The sequence below is a fragment of the Ipomoea nil genome, unplaced genomic scaffold (genome assembly GCF_001879475.1).
Source record: "Ipomoea nil cultivar Tokyo-kokei standard unplaced genomic scaffold, Asagao_1.1 scaffold0268, whole genome shotgun sequence".
Lineage (NCBI taxonomy): Eukaryota > Viridiplantae > Streptophyta > Magnoliopsida > Solanales > Convolvulaceae > Ipomoea > Ipomoea nil.
The window spans coordinates 6,148,339-6,171,699 of NW_017616696.1; the positions used below are offsets into that span (position 1 = coordinate 6,148,339).

The window sequence follows — 23,361 nt, forward strand, 5'->3', positions numbered from 1 at the left end:
TTGTATTCATCCCCGACCCATCTCCGTCAAGATTGAAAATCAAGTTTTTTTATTAGATACCGCTAAGGATATTGTGATCTAATGACACCAAATTGCTCTTTTATATGAGAGGTTGTAGGTTCGAGCCCCAATAGCGGCGAGTCAGTAGTACTCTATAGTTTCAATAACTACTTACCAAAACCATGCACCTTTTATATATATATATATATATATATATATATATATATATATATATATATATATATATCATTAAATAAATTAATTCAAATTATGCATTGATTTATTAATGTTACTGGCCCTATTACATTGTAGTATCTGTTCATATACTTTCTCAACCTACTGAAACACAAAGAACCAATAACGCCTCCACTAAGGCTTGAACTCGTAATCTTCCAAATGGAAGTCCAACCCGGGTACCATTAGACCACATAGTCTTGGTAGGTGCATATATTATATTATATATAAATAGGAAATTCAGTAAATTTTGTAAATAAATAATTAAAAACAATTGTACATACATTACATGTGGGGGGAAATTCAGTAAATTCTGTAAACAATTAATTTGTGTATTTTGAAAGTGGACCTAAGCAATAATTGTTAGAGTCCATGGATGATGTGATTGAGCTCATCAAAACCCCCATCCATCCCAAACTATTTCATACAAAAACATGTTTAGCTTAGCTTAGCTTCTTCAATTCCTTCACATTCTCCTCCCAAATTCCACCATATCCTTTCTCTCTCTCCTTTAACATTCTCACACCCAATTTTGTTTCCTGCTTTAAACTGATAATGGAGAAGAATGAGCAGAGAGAGACTCGCGACTTCATGAACGTTGACTCCTTCTCTCAGCTTCCCTTCATCCGCCCCTCGCCGCTCAAACCGGAGAAGGGCATTAGGCTCTTCGGCAAAGACTTCGGCGGCGGCGCCGAGGATGATTCTGAATCCAACGATACCCCCGCCGCCGCCGCAGGCGGCGGCGGGGAGAGCAAGGATAATGACAACAACGGCGGCGAAAGTAGCCGGAAATTCGAGTGCCACTACTGCTGCCGGAACTTCCCCACTTCCCAGGCCCTCGGCGGCCACCAGAACGCCCACAAACGCGAACGCCAGCACGCCAAACGGGCGAACCTCCAGTCCGCCATGGTCCACGGCGGTCTCTCCGCCGCCGACGCGCACCTCTACGGCCTAATCAACTACCGCATAGGCTCCGCTCCCGCCGCCGCTCCGCCCATCCCCTACCATCATCACCACCACCCTCAGCCCTGGAGCGGCGGCACTAGGGTTTACGGCTCCCACGTCGCCAACCCTTACTCCCAACCTCCCATCAACGGAAGCCCGCTCGCCCTATGGCGCGTCCCCGCCGTGCCGCATAATTCGCCGCCGCCGCCGTCGTCTTACTTCAGCCGAGACCGCTCAATGCATCCATTGCCGTTGCTGGCAAAGGAAACTGATCTGAAACCGCCATCTTCCATAATCAGTAGCTCCGCTACTCATCAAACCCGGTTCGGGTACGACCCGAAGCCACCCAGCGTCAAAGATGTGAGTTTAGATCTACACTTGTAATAACCATAGCTTAATCCATCGTTTTACTCCATCTTTTGTATTAGCCTGCAGATCAGATGACAAAAATTTTAAGAACAGTATCATATATATATATATATATATAATTTTTTTTTTCCTTTTAATTTCCTACCTAGTACTACTAAACTTGTTAACTTTAATTTTTTTCCATATATATTTTATATTTATAAAACTTTTCCTAAATTCCGTTTTGAATGTCCAATTCATCATAATTAATCACTCAATTTTGGTTCACATTTCATATGATAGTGGAGTACAGTTAAACTCCAAACTTCTTTCTTAATTAAAGTTACAAAAAGAAAAAAAAAATGTCAAGTTTTAATTTTGAGGGGTGGCATTATAGGTGATGTTTTCTAGCTACTTCTGAAAAATAATTACAACTTTAGGTTAAGAATAGTGAAAATGTTTAATTTGTTTGTTTTCAGCTGCATTTAATTTACTTGGGAAGTTAATTAATGTTGTAGCATATATATTCTTGGAAATACAGGAATTGAGGTTAATGAAATTAAAGGAATTAAGTGACAAAAGTTGAAATTAAACAACCAGCTACATTTTGCATCCAGTACATAACATAAATGTGTAGTCTAATTATAAGTTTTAATTGTTTAATTGAGATGAAACACATCATTCAATTTGGTACTAGAGTTTAATGTCAAAGATTGGATGTCCTAATTGATAATCCTACTAAACTTTTAATTGAGATGGAACATGTTGTCCAACTCTAATTTTCTAAGTCAGTGGTTTGAAATGATAATTCACAAGAATTGGGTCCAAAATCTTGAAGATTTGTATAGTTGGTTTCTAGTCTTCTTTTTTTTTTTCTTCCTTCTGAATTGGTTAGCTTAGGGAGCAGATAAGGTTTAATTTAAATTAGCCATGTTTAAGAACATTTGATCCTGACAATCGTATAAAAAGGATTAAGCATGAAAAAAAAAAAAAAGAAAAAAAAAAAGATGGACCAATACCATGTCTGCTTCACAATCCTATAAATATACATACATGTAAGGAGAATAAAACACATAGCTTTTTGTCTGTATTGATATCTGGTATAAGTAAACCTGAGATGACAACCTATGGAGCCAATAATGTATATTCCTGAGCTCTGGTTTGGTACTTGTATGGACTGGCTTGGTTCTCAATTCAAATTATAATTTCTTTATTTATTTAATTTCTTGCATTTTGTGTGTGTATATAATTATCATTATATTGGGGACTCCCCAATTCATTGAATTTTTTTCAGATAACCAAACTATTTGATGATCTGGGTCACCTTAATTAGCTTGGTCATATATATGTTAGTTACTCTTTTTGTCTCAATTTATATTAACGATGATCTACTAATTTTTTTTACAATTTTTTATATATTAGTATAGCTATGAATGTTGTTACATATAAAGTTCATTTTTATTACATTAAATGTTTAATTTTTTGTATACTACTGAACCTTCAATTTTAAGTGCATATACATACATACATATATATACATATATATATATATATATATATATATATATATATATATATATATATATATAAACATTTAATTTTCAAGTACAATACATACGCTAAAAAAAACGTGTAAAAAATTGCGTGCTATTTGTGGTTAAGAAGTTGGTCTCGAGATTCATTTATTAAGAGAAAAATTTAAGACAAGATAGAAAATAATAACACTACCGGGCTCAGACCTGACCTGACTGAGCTTACCGGCCGGCAACAGACTTCTGGGCTTCAACCGGCTCATCATCATTCATCACCAAATGTTACAACTAACAATAAGTGGATTGATCTAACGTTATTGTACGAGGGAGGGAGTATGATGGATCTCAGCGCTGCACTATGCTTACTTCCCAAGCCGGGGTTCACCCATCCCGGAATTGCTTAACCACAGAGTTCTATGGTATCTGGATGTCATATCCTATTTAAAATCAATTGATGATAAGTAGGTGAACGTTAAACATTTAATCACATCTCTCCATGGTAAGCCACAACGACACGTCTCGAATCGAGCAGGGGCTGAACTATGCCAACCCGGGCGACGCCCTATAGAGTGCATACATGTATGTATGTATGTGTTGTTTATGATAGGGTAAGATAAGATGTATCTGTGTACATTATATATGCTTTTTCTTGGTAGTAGCGGATTACTGGGTACAATTCAACAACTAACTTTCTAAGCAATGAAACCTAGCTAGCTCTGATCTGATATGATATGATCTGATCTGGATTGGCCTGAGCTATGTACGTTACTGCTATAAATAAGAAAGAAATGTACGTCCGATCGTACGGCTGCCTTTCTGTTATAGTGCAGTGCTTCCATACTGCTACTGCATATTACTGTACGTACGTGATTCAACCAAAAGTTGCACATTTTTCTTCCATGTTTACTGTTTAACTGTTGCTTATTGCTTAATTGCTTCACCAACACACAAATTTGGAAGGGAAGATACAACCAACCTCTCAGGTTATCTCTTAGATTTTAGTATTAAAAAATCTCAAAAATTTTCGAATAGTGATTGTATGAGACTAAAATTTTTCAATTTATATGCGAGAGAAACATTAATTAAGTAAACACTAGGAAAGCGATATGATTTGATCAATATATGAGACAAATTTCCCTTCGCACATATTATTGCATGAATGTGTAAGGGGTTTTAGGATTTTTGTGACTCTATATACTAAGTGGGGAAAGTGGGAACCCTAGTTTTGTGATGGGGTAGAGAGAAAGAGGCATGAAAAGAGCAAGTAACAAGGAAGTAAAAGAGAGGGGAGGTGATTGGTGTGAGAGTTTAGGAACAGCATTGATGGAATGTACTTTCAAGGACTTGTACACACTATGTCCTGCAATAAATCCATATAAGGGGGGTTTTATTTTGACATCTCAAGTAGACACTGTATCAACTTTCTGGTCAGTCAAGCCGGGGGGACACATTTTAAGTTTTCACATGTGGCGATTGTACTATCACTCTGTTCCTGCGGTCACCACTTTGGACCGCAATGTCTAATCATCACTCCCCTATCAAATCTAAACCTCATCAATCCTTAAAACTATGGTTACAAAAGTTTGAATTCTATCTCAATCAACATTTCACTAAATGACCAATTACCAATAAGACTTACTTCCAAGAGTTCTACTACATAGACTCCCAAATCTTACTCCCTAAATTTTACTCCCTGATGTAGCGCACTCTGATAAGCTAATTTTTTTCATGTGGATCCCAATACAAATGTCTACATCAAGATTTTGTGTATGGGAGTATAAGTTGGGAATAGAAAATGGGAGTACACATAGTATTTTCTTACTTGCAACAATATGGTGTAAGTTTAAATCTGATTGAGAACCATGGAAGGACTTCTTCTGTGCAATATAGTCCAACTAAGCTGGAAAATCTTGTACAAATCACTCCATCGTACTCCGTTCTTTTTTTTTTTTTTGATACATTATGTTTCCCTTAGACTAATCCTAAGCCCCCATAGCTCTTGTCCAAGTCACTGGGGAGGTAAATTGCAAGTCGTCCAAGTAGCCTCCCAATTAGTCCCTGTCGTTGACTCTGTGCACAAAGGATCCATCTCCACAGTTTCACCAACTTGAGAAGCCCAATCTCCAATTTAAACAGTCCAAGGGCCCAAACTTGGAGAGTTCTAACTCCAAGATGTTGTTGGTGAAAATTGAATCCCACCCTGTAGCTAGAGTGGTGCCTAAATTAGTCATTGGCTCCATTAGATATTAAGGTAAGTCGGAGTGAAATAGTGAAGGTAATAGAAAGAAAGGGAAAAAGAAATGGCAGTGTGGCACCACATATAGTGTCAGGCTTTACTATAACATCCCCCAACTATCTAGGGGCCCGCAAGTAAATGCACAAAAATGGTGGGGAGAAAGCTGAAAGTATGAATATATATGCAGAAGAGAGATTAAAGAGTCACACGTAATGATTAGGACCACAATATTAGAGACACATCAGCGGAATTTAAGAAACCTTGGCCCACAACCCTATAAAAAGGCTGGGAACGAGGTTTAACAGTTTGAAGTTTAAACAGTGTGCCATGCTAAAGTGCGCCGCAGGCAGTGGGCAGTGGGCGCACGAAGCTGCCTCTGCTGCCATTAAGTTTTTGTCTTTGTACAGACTCTTTTTAGGTGGTGATGGCACACCACATTTAATCCTCTAAAACCCACCTGTACTGTTTCTTCACATCAACCCTTCAACTAACGCACTCACAGTACCATGAAACATACAAATTACATACTGAGTAGTATAGTCATACTGTCACAACACTATACCAACAAACAAAAGAATGGATGGAACACTATCAAAATTAGACGAAATAACTTTATACGGGAATTAGTCTGAGTATGAGTATGGTACGGGCTTAAAAGGTGCCTCCTACAGGCCTACAGTTAGGGCCTAGTCAGAACACCTCATGGCCTGACCCAAAAAAAAAATTTATACGGGTATTTGTCAAGTATTCATATAAGCACTCATCCGATAGAAAGGAAGTATAGAAACAAAACTAGGTTTAGAAGAGATTCTCTAACAAGCTTGACCAAAAAATATGGACACATATGTAAATCAAGCACCTTGGCATCTTGATTCAAATATACACAGGATTTGTTACAAAATTGAAAGCGGATTTTCTCACTTTGTGCACCTGGAATAATCATCTGAGTTTTTCAGGGCGAGCGCCTGAAGTATGTGCTTCTTCTATGTGCCTTGTAAGCAATGATATTCCATGATGGGATGCACTTGAAGCAGCATAATATGATGTCACAGTGAGCTGTGCAAACTTTGGAAGTGCAAAACCTGTAAAGAAGATCAAAAGGATTCCCAATGATTTACTTTATAAAAAATAGATAATTAAATTATACACAAAGGTTGTGAAAAATGGTGAGAAAAAGTTAATCAGCAGTGATTTCAAAGAGATCCTTCATAGTAGTTCATTGATCAGTTATATACAATTGGTTTGATTTCCAATGACCACTTAATGAAACTTACCCATTTGGAATCCTTTGTAAATCAAGAAATTAACCAGAAAGGTGCTACTTTGCTACTCATCCCAAATTTCTTTCAGTAGCATACAAACTTGGTCAAATATTATAAAAATTATACCACTAGTCATCAAATTGTAAGCATCCTGTGTGAACAAACTTAAGGGAGAACAATGCAATTTTTATCAATGAAAAAAATAAAATTTACATGAGTTTTACCAATAAATAAAGCAGTGACTGTAGCGTCTAATCACAACAAGACGGAGGGATTGCCAGAATTCTACTCCCTCTCCACTTTTTTTATTTCTTTTCTTATAAGGTCTCCTACCGTTTCTAATTAACTGGCCAAGATATTTAAAAAAAAATGGATTCACTTTTTCCTTCACAAAGCAACTGAATACCACCATACACAAGTAATAAATAAGATGTCTAATTACTGAAATAAATAACAATATCTATGAGCTGAGAAAGTTCAATCTAGGAGTATGGTTTGGATCAGAAAATTGCAAATTATACATGACACTATGATACAATGCTCAATTATATTTAGAATTACAATACACAGGATCACAAAATATCTATCTCCAAACAGAAAGAGATAAAGTTGTTTCAGACTATTTCACATGAAACAATGCTCAATTATATAAACAATTACAAATTACAAAAAGACCCATTGGCAGTTAGCATAAACTTATGAACAAATCTTGTAAACCCCCATAAGAAACCATCAATGTACAACCTCAAGTTACTAGTTTTACAGCCCACCATTAATATTTATTTTTACCAATAGGTAGAAACTATATACAATTAGAAATTACAGAGGTTCTAGCAGCAAAAATGCCAGACCCTTTGGACAAGGTTTTTGCACCATGAAGGATCATGGGAAGAGAGATATGCCCAATTTTACCTCTGTCCTCAGACAGGTTGAACTCAAGTCTGTATAAACAATAGCACTACAGAGAGTACACATAACTAATTCCATCATACAGCCCACAATAGAACCTTAAATCTAAACAAAAAGGTAACAAACCACAGCTGAAGTGTAAAAATGGTTCTTAAAATGAAGTTTGGATATCTAAATGAGGGAAGAAGCGTACCGCCAAATGCTGCACTAGCTGCAGAAAACATCAGAAGTGGAGGGAGCTGCACGCACAAATCCAGACGGAATGCAAAGAGGAAGAACAATAAGTTCAATTGACATAGGCAAATGCAACATCATTCAACTATATCCAAATCTCGCACATAAGATGAAATGAAGTGCAACAATTCCATAAGCATGTAACAGCCATACCCCTATAACAAAAGGAAGCCACTTTGGTCCCTTCACATGCTTCTGAACGAAAGGAATACCTGAAGTATAATCATTTTATTAATTATTAATATGAATGTGACTTAATGGAAACAAGTGAAAGAGAGCAGTGCAAGGAAGGACTGTACACATGCCTGTGTTCAAACCATGGACTGAACTAAGCAATCCACCAATTCCACAGCCAGTCTATTGGAAGGATACATGAGATGAGAACCAAAAAAGAAGAAACCTTTTAAGGGATCAATTGGAAACAAAGAAGAATTAAGATTTAAGATAAGGAACTGTCAACTTGAAGTGGAATAATATTTTCTAAGCCCTCTTAGTGGACCATTCAATATGGGTGATTATAAATTGGCTAAAACAAACCTATCTTTGCATTGAGATAAATGCCAATGAGAATGTGTTGCATCATGGGGAATAAGGTCAATCCATGGATAAATAGGTTTTAGCATTGACATGTTAGGGTTACATAAGTTTTGAAAAGTTAAATGAGGCTATCCTGTTACAATTCCACATTAGCTCCATAAGAGATTTGGAATGATATTTAAGTTTGTTGTGTTCTCCCACCTATTAAACTAGTTTTCTGGGATGAGCTCTTCCATTGGGCTTGAGAACCTACCATTGGAGTTCTTATTGAGAGCCAATGCAGGGGAAGAAAAAGGCTGCCCAGTACCAAAAAAAGGTCCAGAGTGAAAGCAATCCAGAGTGAGAGTTGTTTACTCCTCAGGTGCCATCATAGCGGAGGGGGCGACCTAGAAAAAAGGTTACCTAGTGCTTGATAAGGTCCAGACGGAGCCAAGAAGAGTTCGGAGTGTGAGTTAGGCCACGGAGATGTTGGCTTCTCAAGGTGTAGGCAGTGATACGATTACATATCAGCCCCATAAGAGATTGTGGGATGGTATTTAAGCTTGAGGGGTTCTCATACCTATTGGACTAGTCTTTTGGGATGAGCTCGAGTACCTATCATATCCACTCACAATGCCTATTTACCTTCTCATGTGAAATAAGTAATCCAGTTACAACCCGTCCTACTTTCTCAATTTCTCACAAGTTGTTTTACTAGTATAATTAGCATGGTTATATTCCAGTCATAAAAGCATTTTCAAATATATCTTTCAAGCACATTTTATTCCATTCACAAAGAAACACAATCATGTGCTCAATTTACAAAGAACAAAATCAGTATATATGTTTTCCTCTTTTCTTCTCCCAGCATATTTACCATTTATAATAAATTATTACTCATACAACTAATGCCAACTAAAGCTCTCAAAGCTTCACTTCTCCCAGTTTCTTGTTTATATTTTGTAGAAAAAATTCTCACTTTTGTTCTATGAGTATTGGTGTATGTTTAATTTAGATCCATGACTATCAATTTTAGTAGAGATATTACTCAGCAAATGACACAAACCGGATAGACAATCTTATTTGATTATTATAAGATCTATTTTTCAATTATATGGTTGACATCTAACTCTCTAATTTGTCAAAATTGCAATTACTTAAATACCTGCAAGTTTGAGATAATAAGATGCATATTGCTTTAAGACCATGAAAAGGTACTCAGTACTCTAAAAGGTAACTTTGAAAGTTGAAACAATTCCAGAAGGTTCTAAACAAACAACTATGAATCCAAAATCCTCACAATAATCAGATTGAAGCACTTGCTGAGCTAACATCTAGATACATAAATTTCAATGAAATGTTTTTAAAAAAAAAATCGATTTGCATATGAGAATCAATAAAAAGCCATACCACAGTAGTGAAGTCATGCAGAACTGGTGTGATTCTCCATTCTGCGTTCCCCTGTACCGCATCAATCAAAAATTAGAAAAATATTCGGGCAACAGCTCAAAATCTAGGAATCAATTAATTGAACGTGTATACGCAAAGCGTAAGCATATAATTGAAGAAGCGAGCGAGCGAGCGAACGTACAGAGGTGGGGTTTAAGAGAGACAAACAGCGAGGGCAGCGAGCCGAGCCGAGTCCAGGCTTGATGGTTGGATCGTGATACAGATTCCCCGTCCTCAGCCGCTCTTCGTAAACTTCCCGAGTCCCCATGTTTAAGCCTCAGAGCTCTGTTCTCTCTTTTCCACTTTCCAGAATTCCAGTTCTCTCTCACTCTCAGCGGAGGAAGGAGAAGAGAAATCAACTCCACCGTACCATACGAAGTATAGTATAGGGGGCAAATTATGTGTAGACATGGTCCACCTTGCAAGATAGATCGAACGCTCAGTCTAGAATAACAGGATTTTGTTTTCTTAGTTAATGATATATATACATTTTGTAAATATAGAGTTAAAAATTGTGAATATAAAATTTTAAAATTGTGAATACAAAGTTCAAAAATTGTGAATATAGAATTCAAAATTGTAAATATAGATTTAAAAACTGTGTTATACTGTAATTATAAATATAGAGTTATGAAAGTATGAACATAGAATTCTATAATTATGAATATAGAGTTTAAAAATGTGAATATAAAATTTAAAAATTGTGAATATAGAGTTCTGTAATTTTGTATATTGAGATTTAAAATTATGAATATTCAATTCGAGTTCAAAAATTATAGATATAGATGAATGAATCCTAAAGACAATGACAAGTTAACGGCAAGGAAGAAAACAATTTTTCTTTTTAATTCAGACGTCGTCATTTTGAACCCGGGTTCATGGCATAACTAGTGGGCCTTATTCCGGCCCAAATAGTTACGAGCCCGTTGGAATAGCCCAACCTTCAAAAAGCCCATAGTATGGTCCATTCCCATTGTAATCGTGGTAAACAAAACCTTATAAACCACAACTTCTGCTAGGGCTTGGCTTCTCACAGTCGTCAGACACCACTCGGAAGTCGGAGCGGCGCTTGCACGGAGGAGGAAAATGCCGGCTGGTCACGGTCTAAGGGCGAGGACGAGGGACCTGTTCTCTCGGGGGTTTAGGAAGCGTGGTACCATCCCGCTCTCTACCTACCTAAGGATCTTCCACATCGGCGACTATGTCGACATCAAGGTTAATGGCGCCGTGCACAAGGGAATGCCTCACAAGTTCTACCATGGCCGTACTGGTCGCGTCTGGAACGTCACCAAGCGCGCAATCGGTGTCGAAGTCAACAAGCAGGTATATATATGCTACTCCGTATTTATAGCATGTATGTATGACTCAAATGCTCCATTCTATTATTCTATTTCAACATATTGATAGCTTAATATGAATTCGTTGCTTTTTGTATTGCAAACTATCATCTGATTATCTGAATTGAATTTGTGTTTTGATTTATCGTTTGTCTGGAAAAATTGCCTTTCTCTGTAAAATTGTAAATGATTTTCCTGTTTTTAAAGTTCTGAGTTATTGACTTAGGCCTGAAACTTGAAATGTGATGTTATATTTGATTATACTTGTATAAATCCTAATAAAGAAAATATGGCAATATGCAATCTGTTTTGGTTCCTTTTCATGTTAGAATCTCTTTCTTCTATATAGTTAAGAAAAAGAGGAATGGAATGTGATCTAATGGTGACTGATACTAAGCAATCCTCAACTCTATGAAATGAAGACACAAATTCAAGAAGGGATTTTGAGACTCTAATCCCAAATACGAATTCAATAATAGAATGTAATGCTGATGCTAACTGCTATGCAATCATCATCTCTATGAAATGAAGTCACAAATATACAAGAAAATAGAATACGTACCAGCACAATCCCAAACTATAACACATAAATTTGGATGGTTTGTATATGCATTGGTTATTTGGGTTATTTCACTTGTTCATTAAGCTTAAATGCTGCAATGATTCTCGAGCACAGGTTGGGAACAGGATCATCAGGAAGAGGATTCATGTCCGAATTGAGCACGTTCAACTCTCCAGGTGTACTGAGGAGGTTAAGCTGAGGATCAAAGAAAATGACCGCCTCAAGGCTGAGGCAAAGGCCAAAGGTACGGTGATCAGCACCAAGAGGCAGCCTCAAGGTCCTAAACCAGGGTTTATGGTGGAAGGTGCAACCTTGGAGACTGTTACACCCATCCCATACGATGTGGTCAACGATCTCAAAGGTGGATACTAAGTTTTATGTTTCTGGCAATGTGTTTTTTATAGTATTCAATGAATAGCTAAATCAGAGACTGCTTTATTGTCTTGTGACTTGTTATTTTCTGATTCTGAAATTTTGTGCCTCCAATATATGTAGTAGAACTTGTTTGCCTGGATTTCTATGGTTTACTTACTTTCCTACAGACCTAGAGTGAACTTGACTGTTTTAGTTACGTTCATTTTTGTGTTCTGGGTAGCTCAAATGTTTCTATATTTTCAACTTGCTACATCGCAATTCATTAATTTCCTTTTATTATTTAGTATTAATAGCATTGATACCGTCTCGTATCATATAAATCAAGCATTTTTTATATTAAATTATTTGTCATATGCTGTAGGTTTATATAATTAATTTTGTGTTGAAACATACCATTTCATAGTACAAATATTTGGTCCAAATAGCTTTTTTTTTCATGATTAAATTATAGATTGTTAAGACAAATCGATAATATGTTATCAACATAAACATGTATTATTTTACCTATACAATGGAGAAGAACATAATAAAAAAAAATTATAAGAAATGTGATCATGTTACCTACTATTAACGAAGGGTAAAAAATTTCCAAACTAAGGATCTGTTTGGAAAGTAAAAAAAATAACTTTTGAAAAATGAGTTATTTTCTAAAAAATATTTTTCTTTCCAATATTTGGTTTCATTTGGTTATTTCTTAAAAAATAGATAGAATTGTATAATTTAAAAATTTTTAATTTAAAATATAAAAATATAAAGGCTCAAGTGTCAAATCGCACCATGAACCAATTGAACCAATTGCGATATGTCATGTCGCACCCTGATCTTTCGTAAGTGTTGATTAGATGCACAAACTAAAAAAATTTGTCCGTCTAGACTTTTTTACCGGTTTTCCAATACCCTTGATGACATGGTGCCGGTATACTATGAGGTGGCCTTATTGATTTTAATTAAAATGAGAAATGGAGTCCATGTAAGCATGATGTTCATGATGCTGGTCAAGAAGTCTTCTTCCTCCGCCAAGACTTGCTCCCGCTTCGCCGCTGCTAGTGTTATTCTGCCTCTCGTCCAGAATCCAGAGGCTCTGGTTCCAATGATGGTCGTCCCCTCGCAAATCACCCTACGAGAGAGAACTTTTCCTCTGCATCCACCAAATTCTTCCACTCCGACGTTGAAATTTGCACACTTGATCGACGATCCTCTGAAATCTCATTCGGATTATCGGATCTCATTGATCGATCTGCTCCATCTCGCATCGAAATCTTCGATCTGACATTTGAGCGCAAATCTGCTTCCTCTCGCCCCTGTGTTGCTATTTCTGAAAATCGCACAGTTTGGTAGTGAATCGCTCAGAAAACCACTGATATGAGCTACTGGAAACCTCCTCGCAAATTTTGCAAAATTTCTAATTTCTGGTGACGTAAACCGTCACCGGAAAACCCTCAACAAGTACACCCCCGCCTTAGATTGCTTTAGAGCAGCTAATCTCAATGTTCATGATGCTGAAAACGGTGAAATCCTCGAGAGTATATACAAAAGTGTAAAAATCTTGAGGATTTGTCCAGAACGGGCGGTTTTGATCTCTGAAATTAGGCTTTGAATCGCTTCTGAAAAATGGTTCCTAACCTTGCAGAGTATGTAGGGACAGTGCAAATTTGGAAATCTGAGAAGAGTTGGTTTTCTCGCTTCTCTCCGGGTTCCCACAAATTGGAGTGCTTTTTATTTGCATTTTCTCCACTGCTTAAACCTCTGTTGACTTGGATTAAGAGATGCATGCAAACACTTATTATTTTTGGATTGGATTTTGCTTAGCTTTGTATTACAGTATCATGGAGTTTTCTCGCCACTCCTATAGTTCCGTCGACATGGTTGCTATGCAAGTTTTCTATGCAGTGTTCCACCGGCAGCTTTCAAGGCATCCAGCAGTTCACATGATTTTTATTCTCGGTTTTTCAGATCAAGCGTATTCAGTATGTCTTGAGAGAATTGGATTTAGGATTTGGTTTCAGATTTCATTTTTGAGTTTATTAGAGAGAAGTGATGAAATGACTGCCACCTCTACAAATTATAACACGTCAACAACTAAACACTTCCACATCAGCAAGTTATGACCTATTACTTGAAAGCAACCTGTAAAAAAATCTAGGCGGACAAATTTTTTTAGTTTGTGCATCGAATCAGCACTTACGAAAGATCAGGGTGCGACATGACATATCGCAATTGGTTCATGGTGCGATTTGACACTTGAGCCAAATATAAAAATTTGGTTATTTTTTGGAAAATCGCATATCATACAATAATGTAGAGATCTAGTAAGATAACTTCTCATGCATTCAGAAAGATAGGTATTCCCTCAGACTTTCATTGTCTGCCACCATTAACTTTTAGATTTGAAAAAATTATATCATCTAGATAGTCATCTTCTCCATAAAGAAATAGCAAAGGAGTACGGGCTTAGTTTACTGGTTTAGTAGACAATGTTTAGCATAAGAAACCAAGGTCTGAAACTCGGTAGTGACAGTGTGGAGATTACGCCCAAAGTGACTAGATATCTTGTGTGCACAACTTTTGACCCTATTTGTTGCATCATTGAGTTATCGTAATTTACATCATCACAAATGCTTTGTCGAGCCGGGGTGTGGGGGTCCTTGGCATTGGGAACTCAACCTTTGAGGGAAAAAATAGCAAAGGATATTGAAGAGGGAGATAAGTAAGTTGGATTCAAATGACTTATCCTATTTATAATTGACCAGCTTTACTCTCAACTTGTTAATCGCAAGTCAATGACTCAAAACTCTTCAACCTAAACATGAACATAGGGAGATCAATGCGCTTGTATTCTTTAACATTGGTAACATAGTTAAACTTGATCATAAATTAGAAATTAAAGTATTGATTTTGTTTTGGAAACAAATTTCGTCATCACCAATAAATTCTTGAAAGAGTTTTAACGACCGATTTGATTCATTGACTATAGTGAAATTATCGATTTGGTTATCGACTATCATCTTACCAAATTAAGTCATCAACTTTGAAAATCTTACCCAATTTCGTCCTCTCGTCAATTTGAACCATACGGATGATAACGAATGATGAAATTGGGTAAGATTTTCAAAGTTGAAGACTTAATTTATGCATTTTAAAATAATCATCTATGCATTTAAAAACATTAATTATAATATTGAATTAATCGAAAATAAAAGGTTATCACCTTTTAAATAATTAATCAGTGGGTCTAGTAATTTCACACACAAAAACGAATGACACGTTTGGTTCACAGAATAGGCCTGAAATGACATAGCATTTCCAGTATTAACCTATTCATGAGTTTTCAGAAATAGCTTTTATATTTTATTTTATATTTTATGCTTTGTTTAACCTAGGGATGGCAACGGTATTTTATTTTATATTTTATGCTTTGTTTAACCTAGGGATGGCAACGGGGCGGAGCGCGGGCGGGGAGTATACTCCCCGTCCCCGGTGGGGAATTGAAAATGTTCCACATCCCCGTCCCTGCGGGAAATTAGACGGGATCGGAGATTCCCCATTCCCCGTCAACTCCTACTCAAAATGTTAAATAATTTTAATTTTTAATAATAAAAAATTAACATTTAAGTACTAGTTTCAAAATTTAAAATACTAACTAACTAACTAACTAACTAACTAACTATATATATATATATATATATATATATATATATATATATATATATATATATATATATATATATATATATATATATACACACACACACACTAACAGTATAAAATCGGCAGGGTCCGTCGATTAACAAACCCCCATACATTGGATCATCATTTGTCTTGATTCAGCCGAGGTATTGAAGCTGAACATAGCAGATGACTTGTTGTAGTTTATTCGCTGACCTGAAGCCGTACGATATGCTTCCAAACAGTCCCTAATTCGTTGTGCTTCACTGTGATTCGCCTTGAAAAAAACAAGACTATCGTCGGCAAAAAAGAGGTGTGAAATAGATGGGGCACCTCGTGCCACTCGAACACCATGTATACCCCAGCCGCTTCAGCCTGTTGTAACAGTAAAGATAAGGCCTCCGCACACAAAATAAATAAATTACGTCTCTTCCGAACCGATGCTGCTCTGTGGAAAAACTTGGTATTGAAATCACCTTGCTTTAGCCAAAGCTGTTTGGATCGTTGTTTCCAAAACACCTCTTCTTGGCGTAGAAGAGAACCTAGTTCGCCTTCCGCTGCCATAAACTCGCCCATTGCCTGGGCCGTTCTATTCTCCTTGAGTCTAGCCATTCTATCACGCAAAATAGTGATACGTCTTCCGAACCTTCTAAAATGCTCGTCACCCCATCTCCATAGACGCTGCTTGCACAGCTTGATCCATTGTTGGAACTCCAGCCCTGCCGACTGACGCCAGGCTTGATCAATCACTCTACCGCATCCTCCTTCCAACAACCACGCAGACTCAAACCTAAAGGATTTTCTAGCTGTCCGAACTGGCCTTGTCTCCACGTCTAGAAAAATAGCGCAATGATCAGAAGACAAGGTTTGCAGATTGTGTACCAGAACACCCTTGTAGAGTTCCGTCTAGTCCACCGTGGCCACCGCTCGGTCCAGTCGTTCTTCCACCCATCTGTCTGTACCACGACCACGCTCCCAAGTAAACCGACCTCCCACCATCCCTAAGTCCACCAATTGACAATCGGCTAAAGAGTCGTTGAAACCATCTAATAATGCTGTCGGATGAGAATGCGTGTCCCGCTTCTCCGATAGACAAACAATGTCGTTGAAATCGCCTAGGACAATCCAAGGTAAGTTAGATTGACCCTTGAGCTGTCTAAGGAGATCCCACGTCTCCTGCCGTCTCGATCTGTCAGGGTTGCCATAAAAACTCGTTAGTCTCCAGTCGGGCTTACCCGGCAGAGTCACTACACGTCAATAATTTATAAATAATATCACTTTAAATCGTGGACATAGATGCTATAGTTTTAATAGGGAATCATATTTTGTAATATTTTTTTTATTACTGTAATTAATTAAAATTATATAAATATATAGAAAAGTATTTACATTTAACATTTAACATAATTTAGTAAGGAAAAATCAGGTTATGGGTAAAATAAAAGGTATACTTGAAAGTACATCTAAAAACTGGACAAATTTGAGAGATAGAAAACACAAAAATATCATGCCACTCTCATTTAAAATAGACAAAAAAAATTCTCCTTTTTCTTATATTCTTATTATACTGTGTATAATAAAAGTAAAAGAAAATAAAATAAAATGAAAAAGATGTTGGGACAACTTTCTTCTCTTTTTTCCCCCCTCTCCTCTTCTGTGTAAAACCCTAAATCACCAATCAATGAAATCCCATGCCATCTCTCTAAAACTCCATTTCACTCTCTAATCTCTAAGCTCGATCGTTTTTTCTTTCAGCTCTCCGCACCTGCTTCATTTCTTCCCATCTTCGAATCTTTTCTCCAAAGTTTTCATTTTTATTTACTTTTGTGGGGGGTTTTTTCAAAAACAATTTGATTTTGCTGTTAGAAATTTAGGGTTTTGGTCTGCAATAGAGAGAGGGGCTAAACCGGAGGTCAGGCTGGCGATTGGTGCTGAGGTCAGGTGATGGCGGATCCGCCACATGTCCGCCGCCGATTGATTGTTATCCCGTGTTTAGATATTGAAGAATTAAGTTTTCTCGACGCTGGTGGTTTCCTAGTAGTAGCTATAGGTGAAGAAGTAGTGAGAAGAGAGTGGGCCGTTGCACATCTCCCAGAATGCTGACTGTTCTGCGAGTGCACCTCCCTTCAGACATTCCGATCGTAGGTTGCGAGCTCACTCCTTATGTTCTCTTGCGCCGCCCAGATAAATCTGTTATTACTGACGATGTTCTAGATTCCGCGCCTATTGACGGCCACACCTTGAGATACAAATGGTAAGTTCATTTCTGCATATTGTTTAAATATTTCTGCATTTGACTATTTTCTCAGTTGTTCTAATTTGTAGTTGCAGTTAGTTTGGTATTGCTTGATCTCTGTACTCATTTATACATTTGAATTCTTTCAAATTGTAAAAAGGGTACTTCATGTTTAGACCTGTTGATGCTGAGTTGTAGGATTTGGTAATATGATATTTTATTCGGGAGACAAAATTTATGTCTAGGAGAATGAAGCCTCTTTTAGAATGCCTTCCTTCTTTTGTGTTTGTCCTGAGGAAAGTGTTGGGTGTCTATTGATTAAAGAAAATGTGACCTTCGAAGCATATGTTGCTGACTGAAGAAAATGTCATTTTGCCATTAGATATTATTGTCTTTCTTGTTTGAACTGCTCTAGTGATGCTTGCTCCAACTTTGAATGCATTTATTAGTTTCTTCTTGTCATTGTGTCTGGAAATATATCATGTACTAAAGTGTATTTCTTTTCTATATTCAGTTTTATAGTTTTAGTTCTTAAACCCAATCTTGAGATATGCTGTTTTCTTCCAAGATGCTGAATTGGCTATAGCTGCCAGCATTATTAGCTATTCATCTGATATCTCTACACTCATTGGTCTGCATGTGGCAAATGTATTTTTATTTATCATTTAATTTCATGTTATCATCCTCCTGTTAGTGCATAGAGTAGTTAAGGGTTGAACTGCTTACTACGTAGAACTGTAGAAAGGCATCCATTAGTTGTAGGGAACTAGGGACTTTAATGACCTTGTTTCACAGCTTTAGGAAACGCAGTATCTGCACTTGAAAGCAAGAGCAACAATTTTGGCAGTATTTTCAGGAAGTGCGTGATATAATTTAAACTGGCTCCACTGCCGAATGACTTTTTTCTGTTTTGCTATTGGCAGGACTCTAGTGGTGCAAAGGATAGTGTGGTCTTCAGTTAGAATCTCATATCCAATGATGTTATGCTACAAAAATTGAATGGATTAAAAAAAAAATTGTTTTTGAAATATTTTGATTTTGGAGCATAGTTGTATGAAAGATATCTTTGTTTTTAATTGGATTGATGTGTTACTTTCATTAGATGAGATCATGCTACTGCTTGTGTGGCTGGGGTGATAAATTTGAGCATTTTTGCTTCCGCCCCCTTTCCCAGAACACATTACTTATGTTTGAGGTGTATCTGAAGTATCTGGTTCCATGATGTAATTTGTTAACTTATTTTTATCAATTGACAAAGATCACTTAGAAGTTTTAGGATCTATTTGGTAATATCCTTTTTTTTTTTTTTAATTTAAATTTTGTTTATATCTTTCCATTTCAAAATCAAATATACTATTTTTTTATTTTTTTATTTTGGTTTGACAAGAAAATTAAAAACATGTGTTTGCTTCACGTTGTATTTGTTAAGGGTCTGTGGTGATGATGGGAAGCGGTACCAAGGGAGGAGTTACAAGCTTAGAATATGCTGCTAGGTGTTGTGTGTTGGGTTGGGCTAAGGAGTGTTGGATGTGAATAGGTTATCAGGGATGGTGTTAGGCCCCACGTTGGATTCACGGGAAAAGTTGGTCAACATATTTGTCAATATCCATCATGCATACAAATCCTGTCCTGAGTCTCCTGACTTTATTGTCAAGGGAGGAGTTACATGGTTAGAATATTTTTCTAGGTGTTGTGTTGGGTTGGGCTAAGGGGTGTTGGATCATTGGATGTGAGTAGGTTATGAGGGATGGTGTTGGGCCCCACATTGGGTTCATGGGAAAAGTTGGTCGACATATTTGTCAATATCCATCATGCATACGAATCCTGTCCTGACTTTATTGTCAACATATAAGATACATAAGTGAAATTCTTAAGATTTGACAAAAATCACTAAGCATAATTAAGAGATTAAGTAACATTTCTCTTAATGACTTTTAACGGCGAATATGAAATTTAAATTACTATTATATCATTTATATGGATATATCCATCATGCATACCGAACCGTTTCCTCACTGACTACATTATCTTCATATATATAAATATACAAAATATAGTAACGTAAGATTTGCCAATGTGTAATAATTGTTGCCAATCTAAAAAACAAGCATTTCTTTTATCGACATGCCAACAATCACTCGTTCGCCAATGCAAACATGTGGGTGAGAAGTGAGAACTGTCGCTAAGTAATTGATTTTTGCCGTGTGAGTTGAGTTCACACTGTCTTTAATCTCCCATCTTTCTTAATGAATTGGTTGTCAATTAAATGAAAAATTTTCTGCTATTTAAGTTTTCATTAACTCTGGTTGCTATTTTGATTCTTGTTAATTTGTACCATATGTAGGTACCGCATACAAAGTGATAAGAAAGTCGCTATTTGCAGTGTCCACCCATCTGAGCAAGCTACATTACAGTGCCTTGGATGTGTTAAGGCCAAAATACCGGTTGCTAAGAGTTACCATTGCTCTACCAAATGTTTCTCAGATGCATGGCAACATCACCGTGTTCTGCATGAACGTGCTGCTAGTGCTGTCAATGAAAATGGAAATGAGGAGGAAGAAGAATTTGGGCGCTTCAATAATGCTGTAGTTAATACAAGCTTGCCTCCATCACAATCAGCTGGCAATTTGGCAAATGGAGTGACACCCTTGTACCCAGCAACGGTCGCACAAAGGAATGGTAGTGAAACGTGGTTTGACGTTGCTCGGTCCAAAACATATACACCAACAGCAGATGATATTGGTCATGTCCTTAAATTTGAATGTGTTGTTGTAGATGCAGAAACAAAACATCCAGTGGGACATATGAATACTATATTGACATCTCGTGTGATTCCAGCACCATCTCCCACTCCACGCCGCTTGATTTCCTTCAGTGGAGTTGATATCCCTGGGCATCTTGATTTAGATGGCCGTATTTCATCTTCCGAGTCTTTTACCGTGCTTTCATATAACATCCTATCTGATGCATATGCATCAAGTGAAATATACAATTATTGCCCCTCTTGGGCTCTTTCTTGGACGTATCGAAGACAGAATCTATTGCGTGAAATTGTTGGCTATCGTGCAGACATTGTTTGTCTTCAAGAGGTATAGATACATGCTAGAAACACTGAAGGCTGTTCAGTCATTTAGATTTTGGTCTAGTTTATGCATAGTATTCTACAACATGCAGGCAATATGATCTTCTAAACTGTGAAGTTTTAATTTCATAATTAGAAGTTCTAAATATGACAGTCCAACATTAATTGGTGTATCAAAAATTGATTCCTCTGCCTGGTGTTACTCTTTTCCAATTTATTTTATCACAAGAAAGTGTCATTTTTTTTTATGTGCATTGCTATCTTAAGTTGTGCTTCATTTCATATGATTATGTTGGTAAGTGAGCTTATAAACACTTATCCTAGATGCCTGCATTTTTTTTTTTTTTCATTTTAGGTTCAAAATGACCATTTTGAGGAATTCTTTGCTCCTGAGTTAGACAAGCATGGCTATCAAGCACTTTACAAAAGAAAAACTGCAGAGGTTGGTTAGCCACTTGCTCTGATGAAATGTTAGGCATTGGAGATTATTGCTTCTATAAGCTGTATTTTTGTGGCTGCAGGTATTCGGTGGAAATATTAATACAATTGATGGATGTGCTACATTTTTCCGACGAGATAGATTTTCTCATGTTAAGAAATATGAGGTATGAAAGAGTTACGAGTCTATGGAAGTCTATCTTGCTTTGGTAATCATGTAATCATCCACATCTGCTGTGTAGGTTGAGTTTAACAAAGCTGCACAATCCTTGACTGATGCATTAGTTCCCAGTGCTCAAAAGAAAGCTGCTCTAAGTCGTCTAGTTAAGGTATCTTATTTAACATATCAAGTGATGTTCATTTGGTTATTATTTATTTTTTCATGCAATCTTCATTGGTTACACTCTTTTGTTTTGGTCTAATTGTTTTTGAAATTGTGCTTTCATACAGGATAATGTGGCACTTATAGCGGTCCTGGAAGCAAAGTTCAGTAACCAGGGAGTTGATAACCCTGGAAAGCGTCAGCTTGTTTGTGTGGTATGGATCCCTTAAGATGTGCCCTTTATTTGATTGAAATTTTTGACGGGTGTTTTTTAAGTAGCATATTCCCTATCCTGAATCCAGGCAAATACTCATGTGAATGTTCAACAAGAGTTGAAGGATGTCAAGCTTTGGCAGGTTATATCAATGCCCTTCGTTCTGTCCTCCTGTTTTTAGGATCTTTTGGTTCAAAACTCAATTGTGTTTGTCTTACTTATCAGGTTCATACACTTCTGAAAGGACTGGAAAAGATTGCTGCAAGTGCCGATATTCCAATGTTGGTCTGTGGTGATTTTAATTCAGTACCTGGAAGGTCTGTCGGTCTTTTAATTGATATGGAGTGTACTTATTTCTGATTCACAGTGACCTCGTCTAAGTAGAGCATAAAAACTCAGCATATTTGGTATTTGGTTGGAAAAATTTTAATAATTGAAATGTTGTGTGGACCAAATGCAGCGCTCCTCATTCACTCCTTGCAGCTGGGAAAGTTGATCCATTGCATCCAGATCTACAAGTTGACCCTCTTGGTATTCTGCGTCCTACAACCAAGTTAACGCATCACCTGCCATTGGTATAGCTTAAAAATCTCCATATCAAGTTTTTCACTGCCCAATTAAATTGTTTAATGCCGTAATAAATCTTGACTTGCATGGATTTTATAGAGAGGAAAAAAAAAAAACGTTGTTATGACATTCTTCAATGCAGGTGAGTGCTTACTCGGCCATTGGTAGACTTGGGGTAGGTCTTGGGTTTGAGCTACAGAGGAGGCGAATTGATCCCACTACGAATGAACCCCTATTTACTAATTGCACTAGGGACTTTATTGGTACCCACGATTATATATTCTACTCAGGTATATGCTCGACTGCCAATTCTTCGTTTAACTTGGGATAGCTTGTGTGATTACATTACATTCATTATTACTATGTTGTTTCAGCGGACTCGTTAACTATTGAATCTATGTTGGAGCTCTTGGATGAGGATAGCTTGAGAAAAGACACGGCGCTTCCTTCTCCAGAGTGGTCGTCTGATCATATAGCACTCCTAGCCGAGTTTCATTGCAAGTCTAGAACTAAACACTGACAACTAGGTTCGTGTCGATCATAAGTGTGTTGTTTGTTTATGCCAATTCTCACGTACTATTATCATTTCTGATGGAACGGTTTACGTGGCAGTGTCGTTTTGCTGTAGGCATTGCAGAATAGAAGCAGAAACAAGTGAAAAAGGATTTTACAGATTAAGTGATTGTAAGAATAGTAGATCCCTTTCCAGGGCGGCCACCACAGATGTTCATCCTTGTATTATGATCTATCTACCACCTTGTCCCATAGAAAAAATTGTTTATTGTTTTTGACTTCATTTTCCTATCTAAAATAGAAAAATATTATATACCTGCAATCTCCACTAAAGAGATTTTCTTTTTAGTTATTAATCTTTCTCAATTTTCTCCAATCCTAAAC

The 23,361-nt window shown here is 37.0% G+C and overlaps 4 protein-coding genes across 5 annotated transcripts; 3 read left to right on the plus strand and 1 right to left on the minus strand.

Moving 5' to 3' along the window:
- The first annotated feature begins 662 nt into the window (after positions 1–662).
- On the plus strand, positions 663–1,649 carry LOC109153456 (zinc finger protein 8-like). The gene has a single exon (XM_019301328.1). The coding sequence runs from the start codon at positions 790–792 to the stop codon at positions 1,561–1,563; it is 774 nt and encodes a 257-aa protein (XP_019156873.1). The 5' UTR covers positions 663–789; the 3' UTR covers positions 1,564–1,649.
- A 4,370-nt stretch (positions 1,650–6,019) lies between these two features.
- LOC109151195 lies at positions 6,020–10,027 on the minus strand. The gene is made up of 6 exons (XM_019299113.1): positions 9,808–10,027; positions 9,627–9,677; positions 8,006–8,057; positions 7,854–7,912; positions 7,660–7,705; positions 6,020–6,377 (listed from the first exon to the last, which is right to left on the minus strand). The coding sequence occupies exons 1-6, from the start codon at positions 9,931–9,933 to the stop codon at positions 6,235–6,237; spliced, it is 477 nt and encodes a 158-aa protein (XP_019154658.1). The 5' UTR covers positions 9,934–10,027; the 3' UTR covers positions 6,020–6,234.
- A 647-nt stretch (positions 10,028–10,674) lies between these two features.
- On the plus strand, positions 10,675–12,084 carry LOC109150643 (60S ribosomal protein L21-2-like). Its single transcript, XM_019298630.1, has 2 exons — positions 10,675–10,988; positions 11,679–12,084. Exons 1-2 carry the CDS (start codon positions 10,752–10,754, stop codon positions 11,934–11,936), a joined length of 495 nt encoding a protein of 164 aa, XP_019154175.1. The 5' UTR covers positions 10,675–10,751; the 3' UTR covers positions 11,937–12,084.
- A 5,128-nt stretch (positions 12,085–17,212) lies between these two features.
- On the plus strand, positions 17,213–23,293 carry LOC109150652 (carbon catabolite repressor protein 4 homolog 1-like). 2 transcript variants are annotated; one of them, XM_019298649.1, is made up of 12 exons: positions 17,213–17,859; positions 20,186–20,930; positions 21,279–21,365; positions 21,445–21,528; positions 21,604–21,690; positions 21,812–21,898; positions 21,986–22,039; positions 22,123–22,214; positions 22,358–22,472; positions 22,607–22,754; positions 22,839–22,991; positions 23,093–23,293. In XM_019298649.1, exons 1-11 carry the CDS (start codon positions 17,702–17,704, stop codon positions 22,982–22,984), a joined length of 1,803 nt encoding a protein of 600 aa, XP_019154194.1. In that variant the 5' UTR covers positions 17,213–17,701; the 3' UTR covers positions 22,985–22,991; positions 23,093–23,293. The 2 variants fall into 2 exon arrangements, with proteins under 2 accessions (XP_019154194.1, XP_019154186.1); XM_019298641.1 differs by having other exon boundaries at positions 17,214–17,859; positions 23,077–23,293.
- Positions 23,294–23,361: the final 68 nt, after the last annotated feature.